The sequence below is a fragment of the Scyliorhinus canicula genome, chromosome 4 (genome assembly GCF_902713615.1).
Source record: "Scyliorhinus canicula chromosome 4, sScyCan1.1, whole genome shotgun sequence".
NCBI classification, from domain to species: Eukaryota; Metazoa; Chordata; class Chondrichthyes; order Carcharhiniformes; family Scyliorhinidae; genus Scyliorhinus; species Scyliorhinus canicula.
In genome coordinates, this window is record NC_052149.1 from 99883054 (window position 1) to 99904758 (window position 21705).

General features: G+C 46.9%; 1 protein-coding gene across 5 annotated transcripts in view; it reads left to right on the forward strand.

The window, feature by feature from the left end:
• The window catches only part of uchl5 (ubiquitin carboxyl-terminal hydrolase L5), a 54227-nt gene extending 49392 nt beyond the window's left edge, over positions 1–4835 (forward strand). For 3 of the 5 annotated variants that reach the window (XM_038794891.1, XM_038794888.1, XM_038794892.1), the window contains 3 exons: positions 1208–1321; positions 2742–2840; positions 4423–4835. In XM_038794891.1, coding sequence (XP_038650819.1) covers positions 1208–1321; positions 2742–2840; positions 4423–4467 — 258 coding nt within the window. In that variant the 3' untranslated portion in view covers positions 4468–4835. Of the gene's footprint in view, positions 1–125; positions 428–1207; positions 1322–2741; positions 2841–4422 lie in introns of those variants that run through there. The other 2 variants (XM_038794889.1, XM_038794890.1) reach the window with 2 other exon arrangements.
• The last annotated feature ends 16870 nt before the right edge of the window (positions 4836–21705 follow it).

Below are 21705 nucleotides of genomic sequence, written 5' to 3' on the forward strand. Positions count from 1 at the left end.
TTAATGTTATCTTTTTGTATGGACCTGTTTCTCCTTTGGTGATGTACTTTTATTTCCTTTTCACTTTATCTGTCTTCATTGCTGCATAATAAATCTGTCTGGATTTAAACTCATAACTACTGAAGGCGTGTGCACAAACAACCAGAAGTATTTTCCTTTTTTCCTCCCCTTGTAGATGTGTCTGGCCTGGTCCTTTTCAGAATGACTAAACCATTTGTTGTGTGACTAATCTTAGAAGTAAATGTGCATGTTGTTGCTCTCCACTAACTCTTCAATGTACTGCATTAACAAACCACTTACCTTTTTTAAAAAATAGAATCATAGAATCCCTACAATGCATAGAGTGAGCACCCATCCTCGGCCCACTCCCCCACTCTATCCCCATAGCCCCACCTAACCTGCACATCCCTGCACACCATGGGGCAATTTTATCATGGCCATTCCACCTAAGCTGCACGTCTTTGGACTGGAGGAAACGGGAGCATTCGGAAAAAACCCACTCGGGCACGGGGCGAAAGTGCAAACTCCACACAGTCGCCCAAGGGCAGAAACCCTGGCGCAGTGAGGCAACAGTGCTAGCCACCGTCCCACCCTTATTTCTGCCTTCCAGTTTCCTCCTTTTTCTGTATCCCTTTTTCAGTTAGTTTCAGTTTGTTTGTTCAAGCCCTATCCTATGTTAACTTTTAGCCTATTTCTCTTGAATCTCCTCTGCCCTCTTTACTAACAGTTTTAAACTGAGTGCTTGGCTCTCGTAGAATTTCCTGACACAGCTCCCACACACTGGCTGCCATTGATAACTCAATTTTGTGCTTAAAAATAAAGTGAACTATTAATAATCTGAATTAAATAACGTAAGTACAGAGAAAATTGGAATTTAGTCCGAAAAGGATGTAAATGTTTAGTTTATTTAAATTAAGCAACAATTGAATTTAAAATAGTTGACTGAAATCCATTGTAAGACAGTCCGAGAAAGTGGGGGGCTCCAAGTGGAGCAGCAACCATTTGCTCCTTTTATTATTTAATCTTTTAAATTATTTTAACTTAATTTCAAATTACCCCGTGTTCCTTATCTGAAAATTCTAGAAAACTGTAAACCGAAGAAATTATGGATTATTTAAAAATGGCTGTGCATTTTGATGCTGAGAAGGAGATCGCATACTGAAAACATACTGAAAAGGTTCTTTCTATCTATGTTTTATTTGTGCAGGAAGAACCCATGGATACAGATCAGAATAGCAGTATCATAAACTCTATTCAGTCAGAAGTAGCTAAATATCAGATGCTGATTGAAGAAGAAAATCAGAAATTAAAACGGTATAAGGTGGGTTGTACCGAAATGGATTGTTGTACTTCTCTATTCAAACCATTTTAGCTTGTATCAATAAAAAAGCAAAATAAAACCATAAGCTGTTGGAGAGGCAGGTGCAATTTGGAAGAAAGAAACATCCAATGGAAGTACTATGCACATGTGTACATTTTAGTCAGATTTATTGGTTGAACCTCTTCTTCCCACAATACCCCTCACCACCACCACCAGAGCTCTGTGTTTACTCTGACTCTGGCCTCTTGTGGGCTTTTCCGTTCATTCGTCCTACCATTGGCAGTTGTGTCTTCAAACACCTAGATCCCATGCTCTGGAATTCTCGCCCAAAACTTACCCATCTTCCCAAGCATAGTGGTTAGCACTGTTGCTTCACAGCACCAGTTTCCGAGGTTCGATTCCTGCTTGGGTCACTGTCTGCGGAGTCTGCATGTCATGTTCGCCCTGTGTCTGTGTGGGTTTCCTCCGGGTGCTCCAGTTTCCTCCTGCAAAGTCCCAAAAGATGTGCTTGTCAGGTGAATTGGGCATTCTGAATTCTTCCTCCATGTACCCGATAAGGCACCGGGTGAGTGTGGTGACTGGGGGATTTTCACAGTAACTTCATTGCAGTGTTAATGTAAGCCTACTTGTGACAATAAATATTATTATTATTATCTCCCTCCCATGCTGTAAGATCTTCTTTAAAGCCAATTTATTTGACCAAGCTTTTGGTCACCCCGGGCGGGATTCTCCGTTGCCCGAAGCCGAAATCGGGAACGACAATCGGGTGGAGAATAGCTCCCAATGTTGAAATCGTCACAATCGCATCTCATTATTGAGAGAGGGCGTGCGGACCAGCCATGCCGCTGGCCGGGGGCCTTCAGCCAGGACTGGGGGCAGTAATGGGGGGGTGGCCAGAAAGTGGGGTCGGGGCGGACACATACGCGGTCGAGCACAACAGGCGCCATCGGTGTGGGGTGTGTCTAGTGTACGCGCGGCTGCAGCTTGTCAGCTCTGCGCGTGTCCATCAGGGACCCAGCGATGTCCCCCACTGTTTTCCGCGTGTTCTGCGGGTATTCCACACGCACCGGTGCTAGCTCCTCACCGCAAGCAAAATCGGTGCGGGTGTGGCGCCGATTTTACCGACGTCGGTGGAAGCACTTAGAGGCAGGAACGGGGAATCCAGCCCCCCATATAATACCTCAGTCTTTAACTCATCATGTTTTTGCTGACTGTGTCGCAAAAATAATCTAAAATAATTTTTTAAAATCTATAGGAATGCAAGTTTTGAATATTGAGAGTTCGGTTCCTGAATCTGAGATCCCCAAGAAGTGGAACCTGCAAATTATAGATAAGTCTGTTGGGTGGCTGTGTTAGATATGTTAGGTGGTATGTTTATTACAGTATATGTGTTAACTTTATTCTATTGGTCTTGTTTCAGATTGAAAACGTCAGAAGAAAACACAATTATTTGCCCTTTATCATGGAACTTTTGAAGACTCTGGCAGAGCACCAGCAGTTAATACCACTGGTAGAGAAGGCAAGTGTATCTTTATTTATAATTCATTCAAGGGATGTAAGTGTTGCTGGCAACAAGCATTTAGTGCCCATCCTTAATTGATTTTGGGAATATGAGCCCCCTTCAAGTGCTGCAGTGCTTGTGGTCTGGATATACCCACAGTGCAGTCAGGTTTCTCAGTAACTTAGTCACACATTATTGACTTATTGATATTGGAGGTAAAGCAACATGCTTCCTCCCTATCCAATTTTATTAAAGTAGTCAGCTTAAATAATTACATGATTGTAGATTTTGTGCCAGCTGTTGGAGATGTGAAGTAAGTGATGACCAAGGGCGTAATGTGTTTTTGGGAGTTGGTTTAGCTCAGTTGGCTGGACAGCTGGCTCATGATGCAGAGCGTGGCCAACAGCGCGGGTTTAATTCCCATACTGGCTGAGGTATTCGTGAAGGCCCCGTCTTCTCAACCTTGTCCCTCGCCTGAGGTGTGGTGACCCTCCGGTTAAGTCACCACCAGTCAGCTCTGCCCCTCGAAGGGGAAAGCAGCCTCTGGCCATCTGGCAACTTTGCGAATGTGTTTTAATTGCATGGTAGGGCGTGAATTCTACATTCGATTTGATGAGAGTTGATTAAGGAATTCTGAAGCACCAGTGAACTACTTTGCTGGGTTGGAGTGATTAGAAAGGAAAAGCAAAGCCAACGATATTATGAGTATGCTCTTTCAACTGCCTGTTCAAAGAGTCAGGTGTGTATAGATCTGGGAGCAGGTCTCCTGTGCACACTTGGGTTGGGTGAGTTGCCCTTATTCGGAAGAACTTAAGGAAGCAAAAGAAAAATGTCAGACTAAAAATTGCTGATCTGCACAATAGCCAGATTCTATCTCTGTGAATTTGGTAATCTGGAATTGTGCATTTATGCTATGAGAAGTGTAGCCCGCTGCCCTGTACTACAGTGTTTGATACGGTCAACACATCCCAACATTAGGTAGCAATGGAGGTTTAGAATTTGTGGGAAGTAAAAGGCATCGTGGAAAGGGATGAGAGCTTATTTTAGACAGAAACAAGTGTAGACAAGCTCCCACAAATCTCATCACAAATGATCAGATCTAAGAATTCTGTCTTGACAGAGTATGTTCTCCATCTGCCAGCAGCTTTGACCATGTGACAGCAGGCCAAGTTCAGGGAAGTATATATGTGATTTGTGTATTTGTATGTTTAAGAGTACATGTGCATATATATTTTATATAATGCAAATTTTCAACAAAGTTAAAAGCAACTTAAATACAGATTGAGATTGAAAACTTTGTAGCTCGGCCTACCTGATGAGCACCATTAGGAGTTTCAAAGGATGTGTGCGATTAGAGTTTTGACAGCATAGTGAAGAACCAAATTTGTGTGATTTTCTTCTGCATAAATCCCAATAATGCCCCATGCAATAGGTCTTAGGCTGGAAACAGTTGAACATTGGGAGGATGGATCACTCATGGATTCCTCATATACCAACTCTACTCAATTACAGAATCCCATTCAAAATTATGGAGAAAGAAAATAAAGTTGACTACATTTTGCTGGATTCACATGACTAATGTATTTATTCTTCAACACAGGCTAAAGAAAAACAGAACACCAAGAAAGTTCAAGAAGCCAAGTGAAACTCCCACCAATAACTTTGTGACCATTTGCTGCTGATAATTCTGTTTTAAGAAGTGAAATCTGACCTATAACCAGTGGACTTTTCAGATAGTTAACGAGTGCAAAGCACTCTCATTTGTAATTATACGTCACATACAAGATTGTTAAATGTTCCCTATTTGCATCACATGCATGCACTATGTACCATGTTTAATACAAAAAGTTTGTTTTTAAATATATCGTTTTCTCCCCATAAAAGTTGTTCAAGTGCTGCTGACACTTTACAGTCCCAACTTCAAAAGATTTCTCTGTCTTGTGTTGAGTAATGGAATTAACTAGGTGCATGATAAGGTAATAAATGCTAAATAAAATTATTTAAAAAAAAGTCTTTGCTGCTTGTCACTATTTGATTTTATTCATTCTACACGTCAAGTTAAACTTGGCGATTACAAGTTTGAATCCTGTGAGTGCACAATACACTGGAAAAAAGCAGTAGTTTAATTCTAGTGGTAGAAATTATATTTTTGTAAACAACAAATTGCCACCACATTTTCAGGAATAGCAGCAATGAGACAAAACAATCTATCTGACTTAACGTTTACCGTGCCTGTTTCTTGTGCCCAGATGTGCAAACTTCTATCCATGCGATAGGTGGGGGGTAGGGAGCAGGGTTTCAGAAATCTGGAATTTGGATTACTGTTGCTCCTCAGGACATTGGTTGTTGTATTATTGAAAGTACATTATCAAAACTGACCAAAACCTCTTGTAAAACAATTGTTTTGCTCATCCTTCATCCCTGCCCAGCAGCCCAGAAAATTTTATATAATGCTTTTGTGCTGGATGTATCTAAATCAACGTGGTGGTTCTGTATTTTCCCTTTTAAATCCATCAAATTCAGACCACGTGCATACAGACAATTAGGATCAAGTGAATGATTTATGGTTTTATGTGCTCACCATGTGGAAGGAAGATTATATTTTATTTCCACCTTTCCTGGCTAGGTTTCCTCTTTATCATACAACCTTCTCCCTCTGAGATGGGAGTGTTACTAACTGAGAGAAGGCTGGGAAATGCTATCATTATGCATCCAATGAGATTCCCTTACAGTGATTGGGTAGCTAATTTTTTCCAATAATCAGCATTCTTGTTCTTCAGCTGAGTTCCAGGAGTGTTGTGCAAATTGGATTCATGAAATGATACAGGACAGAAAGCATTGTGCATGCACATGTTAAACTGTCATCTGATTATCCTTTCTCTGGGAAAGTGTGTTTTGCTCGTTAGCCTGGCTGCGACTAGAAGCAGGAAACAGGAGGAGGAGGTATTTGCAACTTGACGCTGTCACAAAGCATGTTCGGGCTCTGGGTGTTCTGATTGAGCACAATTACAAATACGCTGGGTCGCCTGTTCTCATGTACATTATTTGACCACACTATTTCAGCAACGGTCAAGGAATTATTTTGTCATATAGAGTTGGGTGGAACAGGAAGGAAATTTTGTAAATTCTTTAAAATGTCCATAGAATCTGGAATAATTTTCAAAAGTTGTTTGAAAAGGACAAAGTTTGCAATTTGCAGGGCATCTCTTGCAAAGAAGAGCTGCAGGCATAAAGGAGAGATACAAACAAAGGAGCGGAAGGGTAAAGGTATGGATGCAGAGACAACGAGAAAGCAGATGGCGACAAAGAGGAGCACAGAATTCCTGGAAAGAGGGGAAGCAAATCACTCGGGAAGACGTTCGCTAGGTTGATTCCAGAGATGAGGGGTTAGTTGGTATGAAGAGAGATTGAACAGTTTAGGCCTATAAGAATGAGGGGAGATCAAATTGCGGTATACAAGATGATAAAAGGTATGGATAAACGACACGTTGAGCGGATGCTTCCTCTTGGGCATTCTAGAATAGAGGCCATAGTCTTCGGATAAGAGGCAACAAATTTGAAAGGGTTGGGGAGAGACTACTCCCAAAGGGTTGTGAATCTGGAATTCGCTACCCCAGAGAGTGGTGGATGCTGGGACGATGAGTAAATTTAAGGAGGAGTTAGATTTTTAATTGGTAATGGGTTGAAGGGTTATGGAGAACAGGCAGGACGGTGTAGTTGAGGCCAAGATGAGATAAGACCATAAGACATAGGAGCGGAAGTAAGGCCATTCGGCCCATCGAGTCCACTCCACCATTCAATCATGGTTGATTTCAACTCCATTTACCCGCTCTCTCCCCATAGCCCTTAATTCCTCGAGAAATCAAGAATTTATCAATTTCTGTCTTAAAGACACTCAACGTCCCGGCCTCCACCGCCCTCTGTGGCAATGAATTCCACAGACCTACCACTCTCTGGCTGAAGAAATTTCTCCTCATCTCTGTTCTAAAGTGACTCCCTTTTATTCCAAGGCTGTGCCCCCGCGTCCTAGTCTCCCCTGCTAATGGAAACAACTTCCCTACGTCCATCCTATCCAAGCCATTCATTATCTTGTAAGTTTCTATTAGATCTCCCCTCAACCTCCTAAACTCCAATGAATATAATCCCACGATCCTCAGACGTTCATCGTATGTTAGGCCTACCATTCCTGGGATCATCCGTGTGAATCTCCGCTGGACCCGCTCCAGTGCCAGTATGTCCTTCCTGAGGTGTGGGGCCCAGAATTGCTCACAGTATTCTAAATGGGGCCTAACTAGTGCTTTATAAAGCCTCAGAAGTACATCCCTGCTTTTATATTCCAAGCCTCTTGAGATAAATGACAACATTACATTTGCTTTCTTAATTATGGACTCAACCTGCAAGTTTACCTTTAGAGAATCCTGGACTAGGACTCCCAAGTCCCTTTGCACTTTAGCATTATGAATTTTGTCACCGTTTAGAAAATAGTCCATGCCTCTATTCTTTTTTCCAAAGTGCAAGACCTCGCACTTGCCCACGTTGAATTTCATCAGCCACTTCTTGGACCATTCTCCTAAACTGTCTAAATCTTTCTGCAGCCTCCCCACCTCCTCAATACTACCTGCCCCTCCACCTATCTTTGCATCATCGGCAAACTTGGCCAGAATGCCCCCAGTCCCGTCATCTAGATCGTTAATATATAAAGAGAACAGCTGTGGCCCCAACACTGAACCCTGCGGGACACCACTTGTCACCGGTTGCCATTCCGAAAAAGAACCTTTTATCCCAACTCTCTGCCTTCTGTCTGACAGCCAATCGTCAATCCATGTTAGTACCTTGCCTCGAATACCATGGGCCCTTATTTTACTCAGCAGTCTCCCGTGAGGCACCTTGTCAAAGGCCTTTTGGAAGTCAAGATAGATAACATCCATTGGATCTCCTTGGTCTAACCTATTTGTTATCTCTTCAAAGAACTCTAACAGGTTTGTCAGGCACGATCTCCCCTTACTAAATCCATGCTGACTTGTCCTAATCCGACCCTGCACTTCCAAGAATTTAGAAATCTCATCCTTAACGATGGATTCTAGAATTTTGCCAACAACCGAGGTTAGGCTAATTGGCCTATAATTTTCCATCTTTTTTCTTGTTCCCTTCTTGAACAGGGGGGTTACAACAGCGATTTTCCAATCCTCTGGGACTTTCCCTGATTCCAGTGACTTTTGAAAGATCATAACTAACGCCTCCACTATTTCTTCAGCTATCTCCTTTAGAACTCTAGGATGTAGCCCATCTGGGCCTGGAGATTTATCAATTTTCAGACCTTTTAGTTTCTCTAGCACTTTCTCCTTTGTGATGGCAACCATATTCAACTCTGCCCCCTGACTTTCCTGAATTGTTGGGATATTAGCCATGATCGAATGGCAGAGCAGACTGGATGGGTCAAATGGGCTACTTCTGCTCCGAAATCTTACGAGTTTATGAAGAGGTCAATTTTCCTGGTTCAGCAGAAAAGGAGACAGGTACTCTTGGAGATACTGTTGGTCAAAGAGGTCCAAAACCTGGAAAGCTGTGAGAATAACTTGGGAGATTGTAAAGAGCTGGGTGGTTTCCCAGGAATTGCGAAACCGAAACGGGATGTCGTTGGTTCGTTGAAAAGGAACACTAGAAAACCATCAGGATGTTTGTGACCTGAGAGTGAGAGGGATTGCTGATGATGATGAAATGAAAATCGCTTATTGTCACAAGTAGGCTTCAAATGAAGTCACTGTGAAAAGCCCCTAGTCGCCACATTCCAGCGCCTGTTCGGGGAGGCTGGTATGGGAATTGAACCGTACTGCTGGCTTGCTTTGGTCTGCTTTTCAAAGCCAGCGATTTAGCACTGTGCTAAACCAGCTACACATTGTGTATCTGTGAAACTCAAAGGTAAAAGTTGTTGTCAGATAGGACTCCTGGGGCGGCATTCTCCCCTACCCGGCGTGACGGAGGGTCCCGGAGTAGGGGAGTGGCGCCAACCACTCAGGGGTTGGGCCTCCCCAAAGGTGGGAAATTCTCCCCACCTTTGGGGGCCAGCCCCGCGCCGGAGCGGTTTGCACCAGAAGACTGCCGCAAAAAACCGGCGCCCCCGGCAGCGGGGCTGGGCGAAAGGCTTTCGCCGGTCGGCGTATGCGCCGGCAGTGACGTCAGCGGCAGCTGGCTGCTGACGTCACTGCCGGCGCATGCGCGATATGGGGTTCTCTTCCGCTTCCGCCATGGTGAAGGCCGTGGCGGCCGCGGAGGAAAATAGTGCACCCAGGGCACTGGCCCGGAGTCTGAGCGGGGGGCCCCGATCGCGGGCCAGGACACCGTGGGGGCACCCCCCGGGGTTCGATCGCCCTTCCCCCCCCCCCCCCCGCCCCAGGACCCTGGGGGCCCGCTCGCGCCGCTGATCCCGCCGTTCCAGAGGTGGTTCAAACCTCGGCGGCGGGAGAGACCTCCCAGCGGCGGGACTTCGGCCCATCCGGGCCGGAGAATCACCGCAGGGGCCTCTCCGATCGGAGTGGCGAGATTCCCGCCACCGCCACTTCCCGGGTGGCGGAGAATCTCTGCCACGGCGGGGGCGGGATTTTCGGCGGCCCCAGGTGGTTCTCCGACCCTGCTGGGGGTCGGAGAATTTCGCCCTTGATCTATCCAGAGTAGATAAAGAGCAGTTCATCTTGGAACTGTGTACCTTTGTATTGCCATATTTGTGTGGGGACTGAAGCAAATGTTTGTATTTGTTTAAGAAGTATCTTTGTGAGATTGGTTATTTAAAATGAATTTTAGCTCTTTATCTGAAGAGTAATTTGCTTATTAATTTGTGTTGACTTGGATTTGTATTAAAGTAAAAGTTACAAGTCAGATCTTGTTGGTATTTTCTTTGTGGCTCATTTGGCAAATGTTATTTTGGGTTACAGTTGCCCTATGGGGATCGTAAAATGCTAAGAAGTCGTGCAGTTTTGTGTTTCAGGCTCTGGAGGAGAAATCGTGACCCGGTTTCCTGTTTTCTGGGGCATAAAATGGACTATTTACATAAAATGAGAAGATTCTTAAAAAGCAACAGACATCATGCATAATGGGTGATTAATCTACTTTTTTTTTCTCCGTATCATTTCCTTAAAATTTGTGATCTCCATTAACTCATGATTTGTCGGGGCAGCAAGGTGGCGCAGTGGTTAATGCTGCTGCCTCACGGCGCCGAGGTCTTGGGTTCGACCCCGGCCCCGGGTCACAGTCTGTGGAGTTTGCACATTCTCCCAGTGTTTCCATTGGTTTCGCCCCCACAAGATGTGCAGGGTAGGTGGATTGGTGACGCTAAATTGCCCCTTAATTGGAAAAAATGAATTGGGTACTCTAAATGTAAAAAAAAGATTTTGTCATTCAGCAATATTTAATTTTTTTTCTTCTTCTTTGCTATAATTTATCATTGTCATATGTAAGAAATATTATTGCGACATTTATGATTCACAACAATAACAAGGCATTTTTTCCAGTCAGCATCTTAGATTTTTTTTCTGTTTAGAAAACCGTTGCAAATCTTGAGATTGTGGAGTGTTGTTTTGATCACCGGAGGCAAAACCGTTGTTGAGTCCTCTGCCCAGTTGTGCTTTGAGCTGTATTGAATTGCATGGGATGGTGACTGGGGCAGAGGACCAGTAACATCTCCCAGTATTTGATAGGGGAGTTCTGGTTGCTTAATACAGAAATTATTGGCAGTACCACGAAGACAAGTCATAAGCTCGAGGAAAGGAGCTGCAGTAATATCCTGACGAGTCAGATCCCAGGTGATCTGCCCACAGATTCCGAGTGAAGTGGAACTTTGTGAGTCTGAGGTGGCCCTATTTCCACATGAATCAAACTATATCACCCAGTATGCTTGCCAACAAGAACTATGTCAAAAACAACAGATTCCAAAACATAGGAAAGCAGCAAACGTGTGAAAAAGCCTTTATTCAATGGCCTAGCTTGTAAAATCCAGAGCTTTGCATTGAAAAATGTCAGGTGTTAGGTGTTTTGTCTGGAATAATTTTATAACATTCCCCTGGTTAGTGTGCTGTCTTCGGACCTATGTAATACAGTGCCACCATGTCGTCAATGCAGTCAAACATGTTTCTGCTGTTTTCATGCTGTATGAAATCCCAGAGCACTGCTACACCCTTGTGGCATCAGCTAGGGAAACGGGAGGGTATTCATCAAATTGTTCAGGGGCATCAACCTCCTCGGTTGAAGAACGCCCTGCAGCTCAGTCATACAAAGGATGGCATCGTTCGCCTCCGCCTATGTTTCCATGGTTAATTGTCTCTGGAAACTTTCCATGGTGGACAAGAATTGCTTTGTCTTATAGTGTTGATTGGACTCACTCTGTCACTCCTTTTTGACATCTTGTACAACTGTAACTTGTTTGAAACCAGCGTGGTGGAAGCAGTTGGCAATTTTGGCTCCTGTCACCCATCTTCCACGCCTTCATCATGAGCATTTCCTTTAAACGCAATTGGATTTTACTCCTCCTTAGCGATGACCTGAGAGTTCAGTTGTCACGGCAGTGTATTCTCAGGTTCCTAAACATCCCCAGTTGGTGTATGCGATGCTCACAGATGGTTGGTAAAGGTAAAGTTGCCACAGTGATAGATGACCATAGGCTGCTTTCCCCTTTGAGGGAGAGAGCTGAGGATCACCACACCTCAGGCGAGAGGCAAGGTGGGGCCTTCATGAATGACCTCAGCCGGTGCGGGAATTGAACCTGCACTGCTGGTCTTGCTGAGCATCATGAACCAGCCCCCAGGGAGGGTTGGTACCTCTGACAGGAATACTTGTCTCAGAGCACCTGATTAGTTTGCCCGCTTTGGTTCCCAGAAGGTGCTTGCATGTGGTAAACGCCCACACCAAAAGCAACCACTTTGACAGGCGGACGAAACCAGGTGAGTTTGGGATTTGTCTATCTCCAGCATGTAAAGACTGTTCCGGCAGACTGGGCAAAGAAATAACTTGATTTGTTCAGAGGTCAAGAAAGTGGTCCAGCATCGTGCTGTGGAGCGTGACAAGACACTAAAGATGTAATGGTCATCCACTGCAGCCAAAGAGGGGGGTGGCAGAGTGGTTAGCGCTGTTGCCTTACAGCATCAGAGATCCAGGTTATGGGGATAGGGCAGGGGAGTAGGCTTGGGTGGAATGCTGAAGGTCCTATAGGGATTCTAGGTTGAGGTTTTTGGTCATAACAGTTCTCTCTGTCACTGTACTCGGGCTTCTACTGCTGAGAGCGGGATTGCTCCTGTGAAATAATTCGCCTATCATGGGGATAAGTAGGGTGCTCTTTCAGAGGGTCGTTGCTGACCTGATGGGCTGAATGGCCTCCTTCTACACTGTTGTGATTCTATGAAATAAGAGACAGATGGGCAGAACACTTCAGCAGCATGGTGAACAGACCCATCTACCGTCTACCCCTCAGCCCTCAACCAGATTCCTCTGTGACCAGTTCTGAACGAACTTAGAATTTTTTTTTACAGTGCAGAAGGAGTTCCTGTCAGCTAATGTAATCCCTTGGGGATGGTTGGAGCCCAATGGGACAGGTGGGGTAGTTGGGGTGTGGAGTGTTGGGATGATGATGTGGGGGGGGGGGGGGGGCCTAGGGGACACCGTGAGGATGAGGACATTCTGTGGGAAGAGTCCCTTGGGGGTAGGGGATACCCTGTGGAAACAGGGTTCTGGATCTGTGTGGGTTTACGCAATAGTTACCCAGAAGTGAGAAGTGTTTTTCATTCTTATCTTTTCTGGTTAACTATTGGTGTAACCCGGTCGAAACCATGATTTAAATCGTGTTTTCCAGGTGGTTCCTACAATTGTGCAGGGGAAGTTTGCACGTGCGGCCAATTGCTGTCAAACGAAGGGGATTCTCCAATGCATCTTCAAGACCCCCCAACACAGAAATATAACCGCATAGCAGCTGATGGATTCAAACTGCTTTTTGTGATAGGTAGAGTACAGACACCACTGAACCTGCCCATATTTGCAAAGCCCAAAACAAAACATCTACTGTTAGATGTAATTCCACAATTGGACTGAACTCGCAAAACAACCCTGAGTGTGCTAATATAAGCTCATATAAGCTTGCTGGAAATTACATGCATTCCAACACAGGACCAATTCTCTGCAAACAAAAGGAATATGACCGGGTCTTGTGCCTTTTGGAATTATTCGGAAGTACGGGAAGCTGACAGTTTCCTATTGCTGTTTCCATGGCAAAGCCTCAGCTGATCATGATTGTTTGAAAATTGGCAATCTTCTGTTTGTCTGGATAAGTCCAAGATGAATGCCTTCAGCAACATACCTCTCTTTTCTGCAACAGACAATGGTTATTGTAATCACCCTTACGAGCGATACACTAATTAATCTCCCCATGGGCCTCATTGAATATGGACGTCCCCCCTATTGGGCGGAGGTCTGCCAGCTGGGGCTCATTACCTTACACTTTAAATGCTGGACTAGGACCTGCACTTCCCTTCGTCCCAACCAGGACCTATTGTGTTGTATGCCACCATAGCGGCCATTCCCTTAAATTCAAATAAAACTTCAGCTAACTTACCTTCTCGGCCATTGGATCTTTATGGTGGTGGTAAAAATGACGCCTGCAATTCTGGATGTCTTGGCCACACTGGAATAATCCCGTACTGGAACAAGGTCAAAGGAAATTCAAAAATGCTGCATTTTTGGGAAATTGGTGGCCTTTAATGTAGGTTGGGACGATTGGCCCCAAAATACCGAGTGGATGCGATATATCTTTCAGGTGAATAGTATCAGTGGAGAAGACCGATGAAAAGTAATTCTCCTGACCGTCTAAGGGGCCCCCGACATAATCAAGAGTCTTACTGACCCGGTAGCCCTGGACTCTAAATCCTTCGATGAACTGGTGGAGTTAGTGACGAATCACAGTGACCCCAAACCGTCAGTGATAATGTAAAAGTATTGGTTTAACACGGCAACACTGACAGTTGATGACAGATTTCTTGATGTGACTCCAAAAGCGGCATAACATTGTGAGTTTGGTCCAACTCTCGACAAGATGCTAAGGGACCTTTGGAGTGCAGGATCAAAAAGTTGGCAACCCAGAGGAGGTTATTGGCAGAGCCAACCTTGGACCTGAAAAGAGCCATTGAAATGGCCCTATCAAACGAGAATGCTGAGAAGGGGATCCAGAAGCTCTCGGTTTCCATTGATTAGAGCGTCCATAGTACTGCACGGCCCCGGTAGCAGTGCCCTCTCAGGACACCGATTGCCACCAAAGCAAAGGCCAACTTCACAGCATTGTGTCCGGACTCAGTGGCTGAGGGCCTCTACTGACCAACAGGACACCTCCCCGGAGGATTGTGGGGAGTACACGTCACATTGCTGCATTTGTTGTCGCAGAATGCACGGCAGCCAATGCCGCCATAAGCAACAGAGACCACACCCCTGGCCAAATCCCCTGATTCCAGGTCTTTGCACATTGCCCAACCCAAGGAGGACGACCTGATGCAGCTGAATTGCATCACAGCCTGTAAAGTGGCCCCGATTCACATTGGGCTCCAAATTACCAGTCACCCCCTGGTAATGGAGTTTGATATGGGGGCTGCTTTATCCACCATCGATCAACAAACCTTTCATCAGCTCCCCATGGGCATTCTGCCCTTGGGCTCATAAGAAACCAAAGCCTGGCTGGCAATATGTACAGGGAGCGGAGCTGTTGAACATCAGAGGCACCATCGTGACTCTGGTCATTTGTGAACAACAGTCAGGCTTCTGCAGATAATAGTACAAGAGCCGGACTCAACCTGTTCGGCCGCGATTGGCTACGGACACTCATCCGGACTGGTTGTAAATACTCCGGATGGGCACCAGCCGTCTGCTGGTGAAATATCTTCGGGAAATATCTGGAGGTTTTCCAGGAAGGCCTAGGAAGAATAAAAGGGGCGAGGATGAAAATTTACGTCGACCAGGAGGCCCCGCTTAAATATCTCAGGGCATGTTCGGTTCCCTATGCCCTACTTGCGACGGTAGAAACAATGTCTGGAAAGCTTGGATATCATACAATGTGTGGAATGGGCAGCACCAGTGGTCCCGGTAGTGAAGCCGGATAAGTCGGTCCAACTTTACGGTGACTACAAGTTGAAAGTGAACAGGGCCTTTCGCCTGGATCGGTATACCATGCCGCATGTGGAAGACCTGTATGTGATGCTAGCTGGGGGCCACTCATTCACAAAGCTCAACATGAGCAACGCTGTTCCTTTAACTGGAGCCGGATGCAACATTGTGGAAGTACGTTACCATCAATACCCACAGGGGTTGGTATGATTATGCTCAGTTCCCTGTGTGATTTTTCAGACAGTAATGGAAGGCATCCTCCAGGGACTGACCTGAGTATAACTGGGTGATGTGCTTATTTAAGGAGCCACCGAGAAGGAACACCTGGACAACCTGGAAGAGGTCTTCGGATAGTTCTCCAAAGGTTACGTACCTGAAATACCACATGGATAAAGATGACTTAGACCCAGTAGACACAAAGGTTCAGGCCATAAAGGGAGCCCTGACACCTGTAAGCAGAACTGAACTGAAAATGTTTTGGGGGCTCATGAACTGCTATGGGAAGTTCATCCCAAACCTGGCCATTCTATTGGCACCTCTGTATGGGCTGCTGAAAACAAACCAAAAATGGGCAAGGGGAGCACTACAAGAGGAAGCATTTGTCCGGGTAAAGAGGCAGCTGCTGTCCTCTCAGCTGTTAATACATTATGACCCTTCATGATTGCTTGTCCTCGCATGCAATGCCTCCCATATGGCATTGGGGCAGTGTGCCCCACTGGTGGGAGGATGACATGGAACATCCAGGACCCTGACCGATGCAGAATACCGCTGTGCCCAAACAGAGAAAGAAGGATTGGCCGTTATGTACATGGTAAAAAAGTTACACTAGTACATCCACGAGCGCCATTTTAAAATTATCACTGCTCATAAGCCCCGACTGGGTCTCTCAAGGAGGACAAGCGGATTCTTTCGATAGTGTCGGCCCGGATCCAACGTTGGGCATTTCTATTAGCGGCTTACGAGTATACGCTCCAGCAACGCACGGGAGTACAGATAGCAAATGCAGATGCCCTGTCGACTCCCGCTGCCTGTGAGTCCCCCCTCTTCAGTAACAGATGAAGTCATGGCAGCTCTGAACGTTATGGACACTCTGCCCTTGACAGCTGAGCAGATCCGCACATGGACTCAGAGAGACTCCACACTGACAAAAATACACCACATCGTGCTGCACGGCGGGTTGCAAGGAAACCCTCCAGAGAAGCTGCAGCCTTATCTCACAAATTAACAGGAGCTAAGACTGGACGATGGTATCCTCCTGTGGAGAGCCCATGTGGTCATCCGCAGCTGGGCCGACACACGATCCAGAAGGATCGACTTCATGGACACCCTGGTATCTCAAAGATGAAGATGCTTGCTAGGAGATGTTTAGTGGTGGCCTGGAATCGAGAGTGTGGTAAAACAGTGCTCGACATGGCAGGAACACCAGAAGGTCCTTCCATCGGCCTCACTCCACCCCTGGGTATTTAATAGGGTCGATGTTTCTGGTCCTCGTGGGCACCCACCCAAGATGGCTGGATGTACACCGAATGCCCACTACTACTTTGGGGGTCACCATGGAGAAACTACGCCAATCATTTAGCAGCCATGGTATACCAGAGGTACTTGTCACAGACAGTGGGACATCGTACACCAGTGAATTAGTTCCAGACGTTCATGCTTCCCAATGGGGTAAAGCACCTCCGAATTGCTGCATACCATCCATCCGTCAAATGGGTTGGCAGAGCGGGTGGTTCTAGCATGAAAGCAAGGCATGAAGTAGGAGACTCGGATGTGACGACCCTGGCGAACAACTGTTCCCCGGACTTGGAATATCTGACTGTGAAGTGCCGACCATACTACCTTCCGCAGGAGTTCACTTCTGCCACCATCACGGAGGTCTACATCCCATCCCAGGTGGAAGTGAAGGCGCTTGATGAATTGTACACCGCTATAAATAACAATGAAACAGAACACCCAGAGGCCTTGTTCATCATGGCTGGGGACTTCAACCAGGTCAACCTCAAGAGTGTACTGCCAAAATTCCACCAGCACATCTATCCCACCAGGGGACCTAACATCCTTGACCACTGCTACGCAAACATCAAGGGCGCCTATCGATCCATCCCCCGACTGCATTTCGGAAAATCGGATCACAAGATGGTGCTCCTCCCAGGATAGAAGCAGAAACTTAAGCAGAAGGATCAGTTAAGAAGGTACAAAGCTGGTCCAAGGCAACAGAAGAGCTCCTATGCGACTGCTTGTAGTCAGTGGACTGGTCCATATTCAAGAACTCAGCAGCCTTTTTTCAAATAAATTTAGAGCACACAATTCTTTTTTATCCAATTAAGGGGCAATTTAGCATGACCAATTCATCTACCCTGCACATCTTTGGGTTGTCGGGGTGGGACCCAATCAGACATGGGGAGAATGTGCAAACTCCACATGGACAGTGACTTGGGGCCGGGATTGAACTCGGGTCCTCAGTGCCATAAGGCAGCCGTGCTAACCACTGCACCTCTGTGTCGCCCTATTATGCTGTAAATATTATGTGTTTTATATGTCTAATTGTTAAATTGTTAAAATTAGAAAGTTCTAATAAAAATAAAGAAAGGAAACTATAAACTGTTGACCCTCTTATGAACGGACACACCCTGCCTGCCGTCACAGCTCTGAAGTCAGACCGGCCTTCTTGTAAGTGAACCCTCGGAAAGCAATGGGTCCTGATGAAGTCCCTGGTCGTGCACTCAGATCCTGAGCGGACCAACTGGCTGATGTGTTCGCAGACATCTTCAACCTCTCCCTTCTCCATTCCAAGGTTCCCACCTGCTTCAAGAGGGCCATCATCATACCGGTGCCAAAGTAAAACCAGGAAACGTGTTTCAACAACTACCGTCTGGTGGCCTTGACATCTATTATTATGAAGTGCTTTGAGGAGTTGGTCATGAGACACATCAACTCCAAAGTCCCAGAATGCCTTGATCCACTGCAATTCGCACACCGCCACAACCATTCCACTGCAGACGCTATCTCCCTGCCCCTACACTCATACCTGGAGCATCTCGACAACAAGGACTCCAATGCCAGACACCTATTCATTGACTATAGCTCCACCTCTGCAACTTGATCCTTGACTTCCTGACCCATAGACCGCAATCAGTAAGGATAAACAACACCTCCTCCACGATAGTCCTTAATACCAAGGCCCCACAAGGCTGTGTACTTAGCCCCCTACTATACTCCCTGTACACACACGACTGTGTGGCAAAATATGGCTCCAATTCCATCTACAAGTTTGCTGAAGATACAACCGTAGTCGGCCAGTTCTTAAAAAATGATACTCAGAGTGCAGGAGAGAGATAGAGAACCTAGTGGCATGGTGTAGTGACAAAAATCTCTCCCTCTATGTCAGCAAAACTAAGGAGCTGGTCACTGACTTCTGGAAGCAAAGTATTGTGCACACCCCTGTCTGCATCAATGGTACCGAGGTGGAGATAATTGACAGTTTCAAATTCCTAGGTGTGCACTGTGCACATCACTAACAATCTATCCTGGTCCACCCATGTCGACGTTACCACCAAGAAAGCATAACAGCGCCTTTACTTCCACCAGGAAACCAAGGAAATTCAGCAGGCCCACATAGACTCACCAATTTTTATAGATGCACCAGAGAAAGCACCCTATTTGGCTGCATCATTGCCTGGTATGGCAACTGTTTGGCCCAAGACCATAAGACCATGAACACAGCCCAGTCCATCACGTAAACCCGCTTCCCATCCATTGATTTTGTCTGTACTTCCCACTGCCTTGGGAAAGGGGGCAGCATAATCAAAGACCCTTCCCACCAGGGTTATTCCCTCTTCCAGGCTCTTCCATCAGGCAAGCGATACAAAACTCTGAAAACACGCTTCTTCCCCGCTGTTATCAAGCTCCTGAGTGACCTTCTTATGAACTGAACTGATTTCTCCACACATCTTCTCTACTGACAAGTACTATACTCTTTATACTTCCCCCAATGTCTGTGTCTATGTATTTACATTGTGTGTTTATCGTATGGTCTTATGTTTTTCATATATGGATATGCCTGGACTGTACGCAGAACAATACTTTTTCCTGTACCTCGGTACACGTGACAATGAATCTAAATTTAATCAAATACGGGCTTCCTCAAAACAAAGCTGCGCGGTTCCTATTCTACTCTCAGACCATGCCACATGTCACAACGGGAGATCGGCCGGGCCTCTGGACCTGCCTGAGCCAAACATTCCAGTGTCTTTGCGGGAAAGTAGAGATGAAGCAAGACCTCCAGAGAAAATACCTGTGCCACTTGACATCTGACAGACATTTCAAACCAGTGGATGCCGTACATGTCCGCAGTTTCGGGGATGGTGCCCAGTGGGTCCTAGGTGCCATGATGGAGAATACAGGGCCGGTTTCATACTAGGTCGGAATCAAGGAGAAGACCATACGGATGTACGTGGACTACTTTCAAGGACAGGGAACCCGCCTCGGAGGAAATCACGACGGACATATCTACCTTGATCGCCTTTCACGCTGCCCTACAGTCTGGAGGCAAAGCCCACCATGGACCAGGGTCCAGGCCAGCAGTACGATGATTACTCGGCTTTGGATATGGACAACCAGCACTTCTGGACAATGTTGCAACTAGAGCCGAGCTCTCGGCAGTGACCCTCTGTCATTCTACAGGGAAGAGGCGATCACTGACTCGATATACGTCTCCCCCCCCCCCCCCCCCGACCCAGCCCCACTGCTGGGAGAGGCGCAGCCACATGCGAAGCGGCAAAGAAGGCCTCATCAGCTGGCCACTAGAGGGGAACCTTCAGACTTATAGGGAGGCAGTAGGAGATGTAATAACCCTTACAAGGCCCACGGGAATACACTAATCAATCTCCATGTGGGGCTCGCAGAATACGAGCTTCCCCGCCAGTGCGCGGAGGCCCACCCAACTGGAGCCTTACATTTTAAAAGCCGGCCTGGACTGGGACTGGCAATTCTGATAGTCCCAACCAGGACCTATTATGTTGTATGCGGTGTAGCGGCCATTTTCTGAAGCTCAAATAAAAATCCAGTTAATTTACCTTCTCGGCCTCCTGGATCTTTCTAGTTATTCTCAAACATGTAGACATGTCTAGTTTTGTATTTTTCAGCACTTGTGTGCATGAAAATCATTTTACAAAAGAACAAACACAAAGCTGAGGTGAACTATTTATGGATTCATTCAGTTCTACTTTCCAAGACCGAATTTTTATTCAAAAGTGGTAGTCTTCTGACTTTACATGTAATGAAGTGAAGTAGCCACCAGGTGGCAGGTGCTTCACGCACAGATCTTTAAGGCCTTTAAACAGTGCTGTGTTTTGGAGGTGTGACACTAGGGAGCTTGTCAATTTAAATCAGGGAGCTTTATTTCCAGTGTGTGATCTTCTCTCTCTGCTTCCTGCGCTAGGACTTATGACGTCACTTCCAGTGAATACATTAATACAAGAGCGTTTAACTGGAGCTAAGAAGAATTAATACAAATTTCTTCTCCCCTTAAATTGAACGTCCTCAACATGTTCAAAACAAGGTCAACATGTACAATAGACAATGGGCGGGATTCTCAGTTTATGAGGCTAAGTGTTGATGCCAACGCAGAATTTGGGGACTTTCACGACAGAAAAACTGGCGCTGTACCTGGACCAATTTCACTACTGTTAGGGGGCTAAGGCGCAATGTGGAACACAATCGATTCCAATGAGAAATGGTGCCGGATTCGCTAGTTTCGCAATTGCCACCCAAAGACTGACGAGCTGCAACTGCATAAACAATTCTCCCCCCATACACACTACCCTAGCCAACAAGATGGCAGCGAGGAGAGCAACCCTGAGATTCACAGACGCCAAGCTGGAGACACTCTTGGACGTGGTGGAGGAGAGGAGGATGCCCCTGCGCCGGTCCCGGCCCAGGGTGGAGGCTGCCAGCCGCCGAAGTTGGCTGTGCCTGGGCGCAGGTGGTAGAGGCCGTAAATGCCGTGGGCAACACCATCCGGAGAGGCCAGCAGTGCTGGATAAAACTGCACAGACCTCCTCAGGGCGGCCAGGGTGAGTAGGCAGCCGTGTGCCCCTGGCACTAACCCCGTCCTACACACCCGTAACACTACACCCCCCCCCCCCCTCCAGAGGGGGGCCAAACCCCCATACTGAACCACATGCGGGTACACATAAAGGCCGTCATGGCCAGGTGCCTTGGCCACTGATGCCAGCACCTACCCACCCCCTGGGCTGCATGCGTCATATTGTCTAACACTGTTGTTTTGTATGTTCACTCCACCCCCCCCCCCCCCCCCCCCGGCCCCACACCCCCCACACCCCCTCCCCCACACACCCAGGAGAAGGCCACGCACAACCGCCGGGGCCCGGGAGTGCATGAGGACAGGAGGGGGGCCGCCAGACCTGTGGCCCCTCACCGTGGCCAGCAGAGGGCCCTGGACATGGTTGGCAGCCCGGAGGGAAGGGAGGTCGCCAAGGTGGAGCTCGGCCGCACCGAGGGAGTGAGACCCTGCTGAGTTGTGGTTCCCTATGCCACGTGTGTCAACCCACCCCCTTGCACCAATACCACCTCCACATGATCCTCACCCCTACACCACCCCCACACAACCATTGGCCACCCCCATGCCAATACCCACCTTCAGCGGGCGGTCTAATCATGCATCTTGTCTTGCAAGGCCTGCTGGAGATGGGGTGGATCCAGTTGGCATCCCCTGCCCCCAGCCAATGCCACAGCC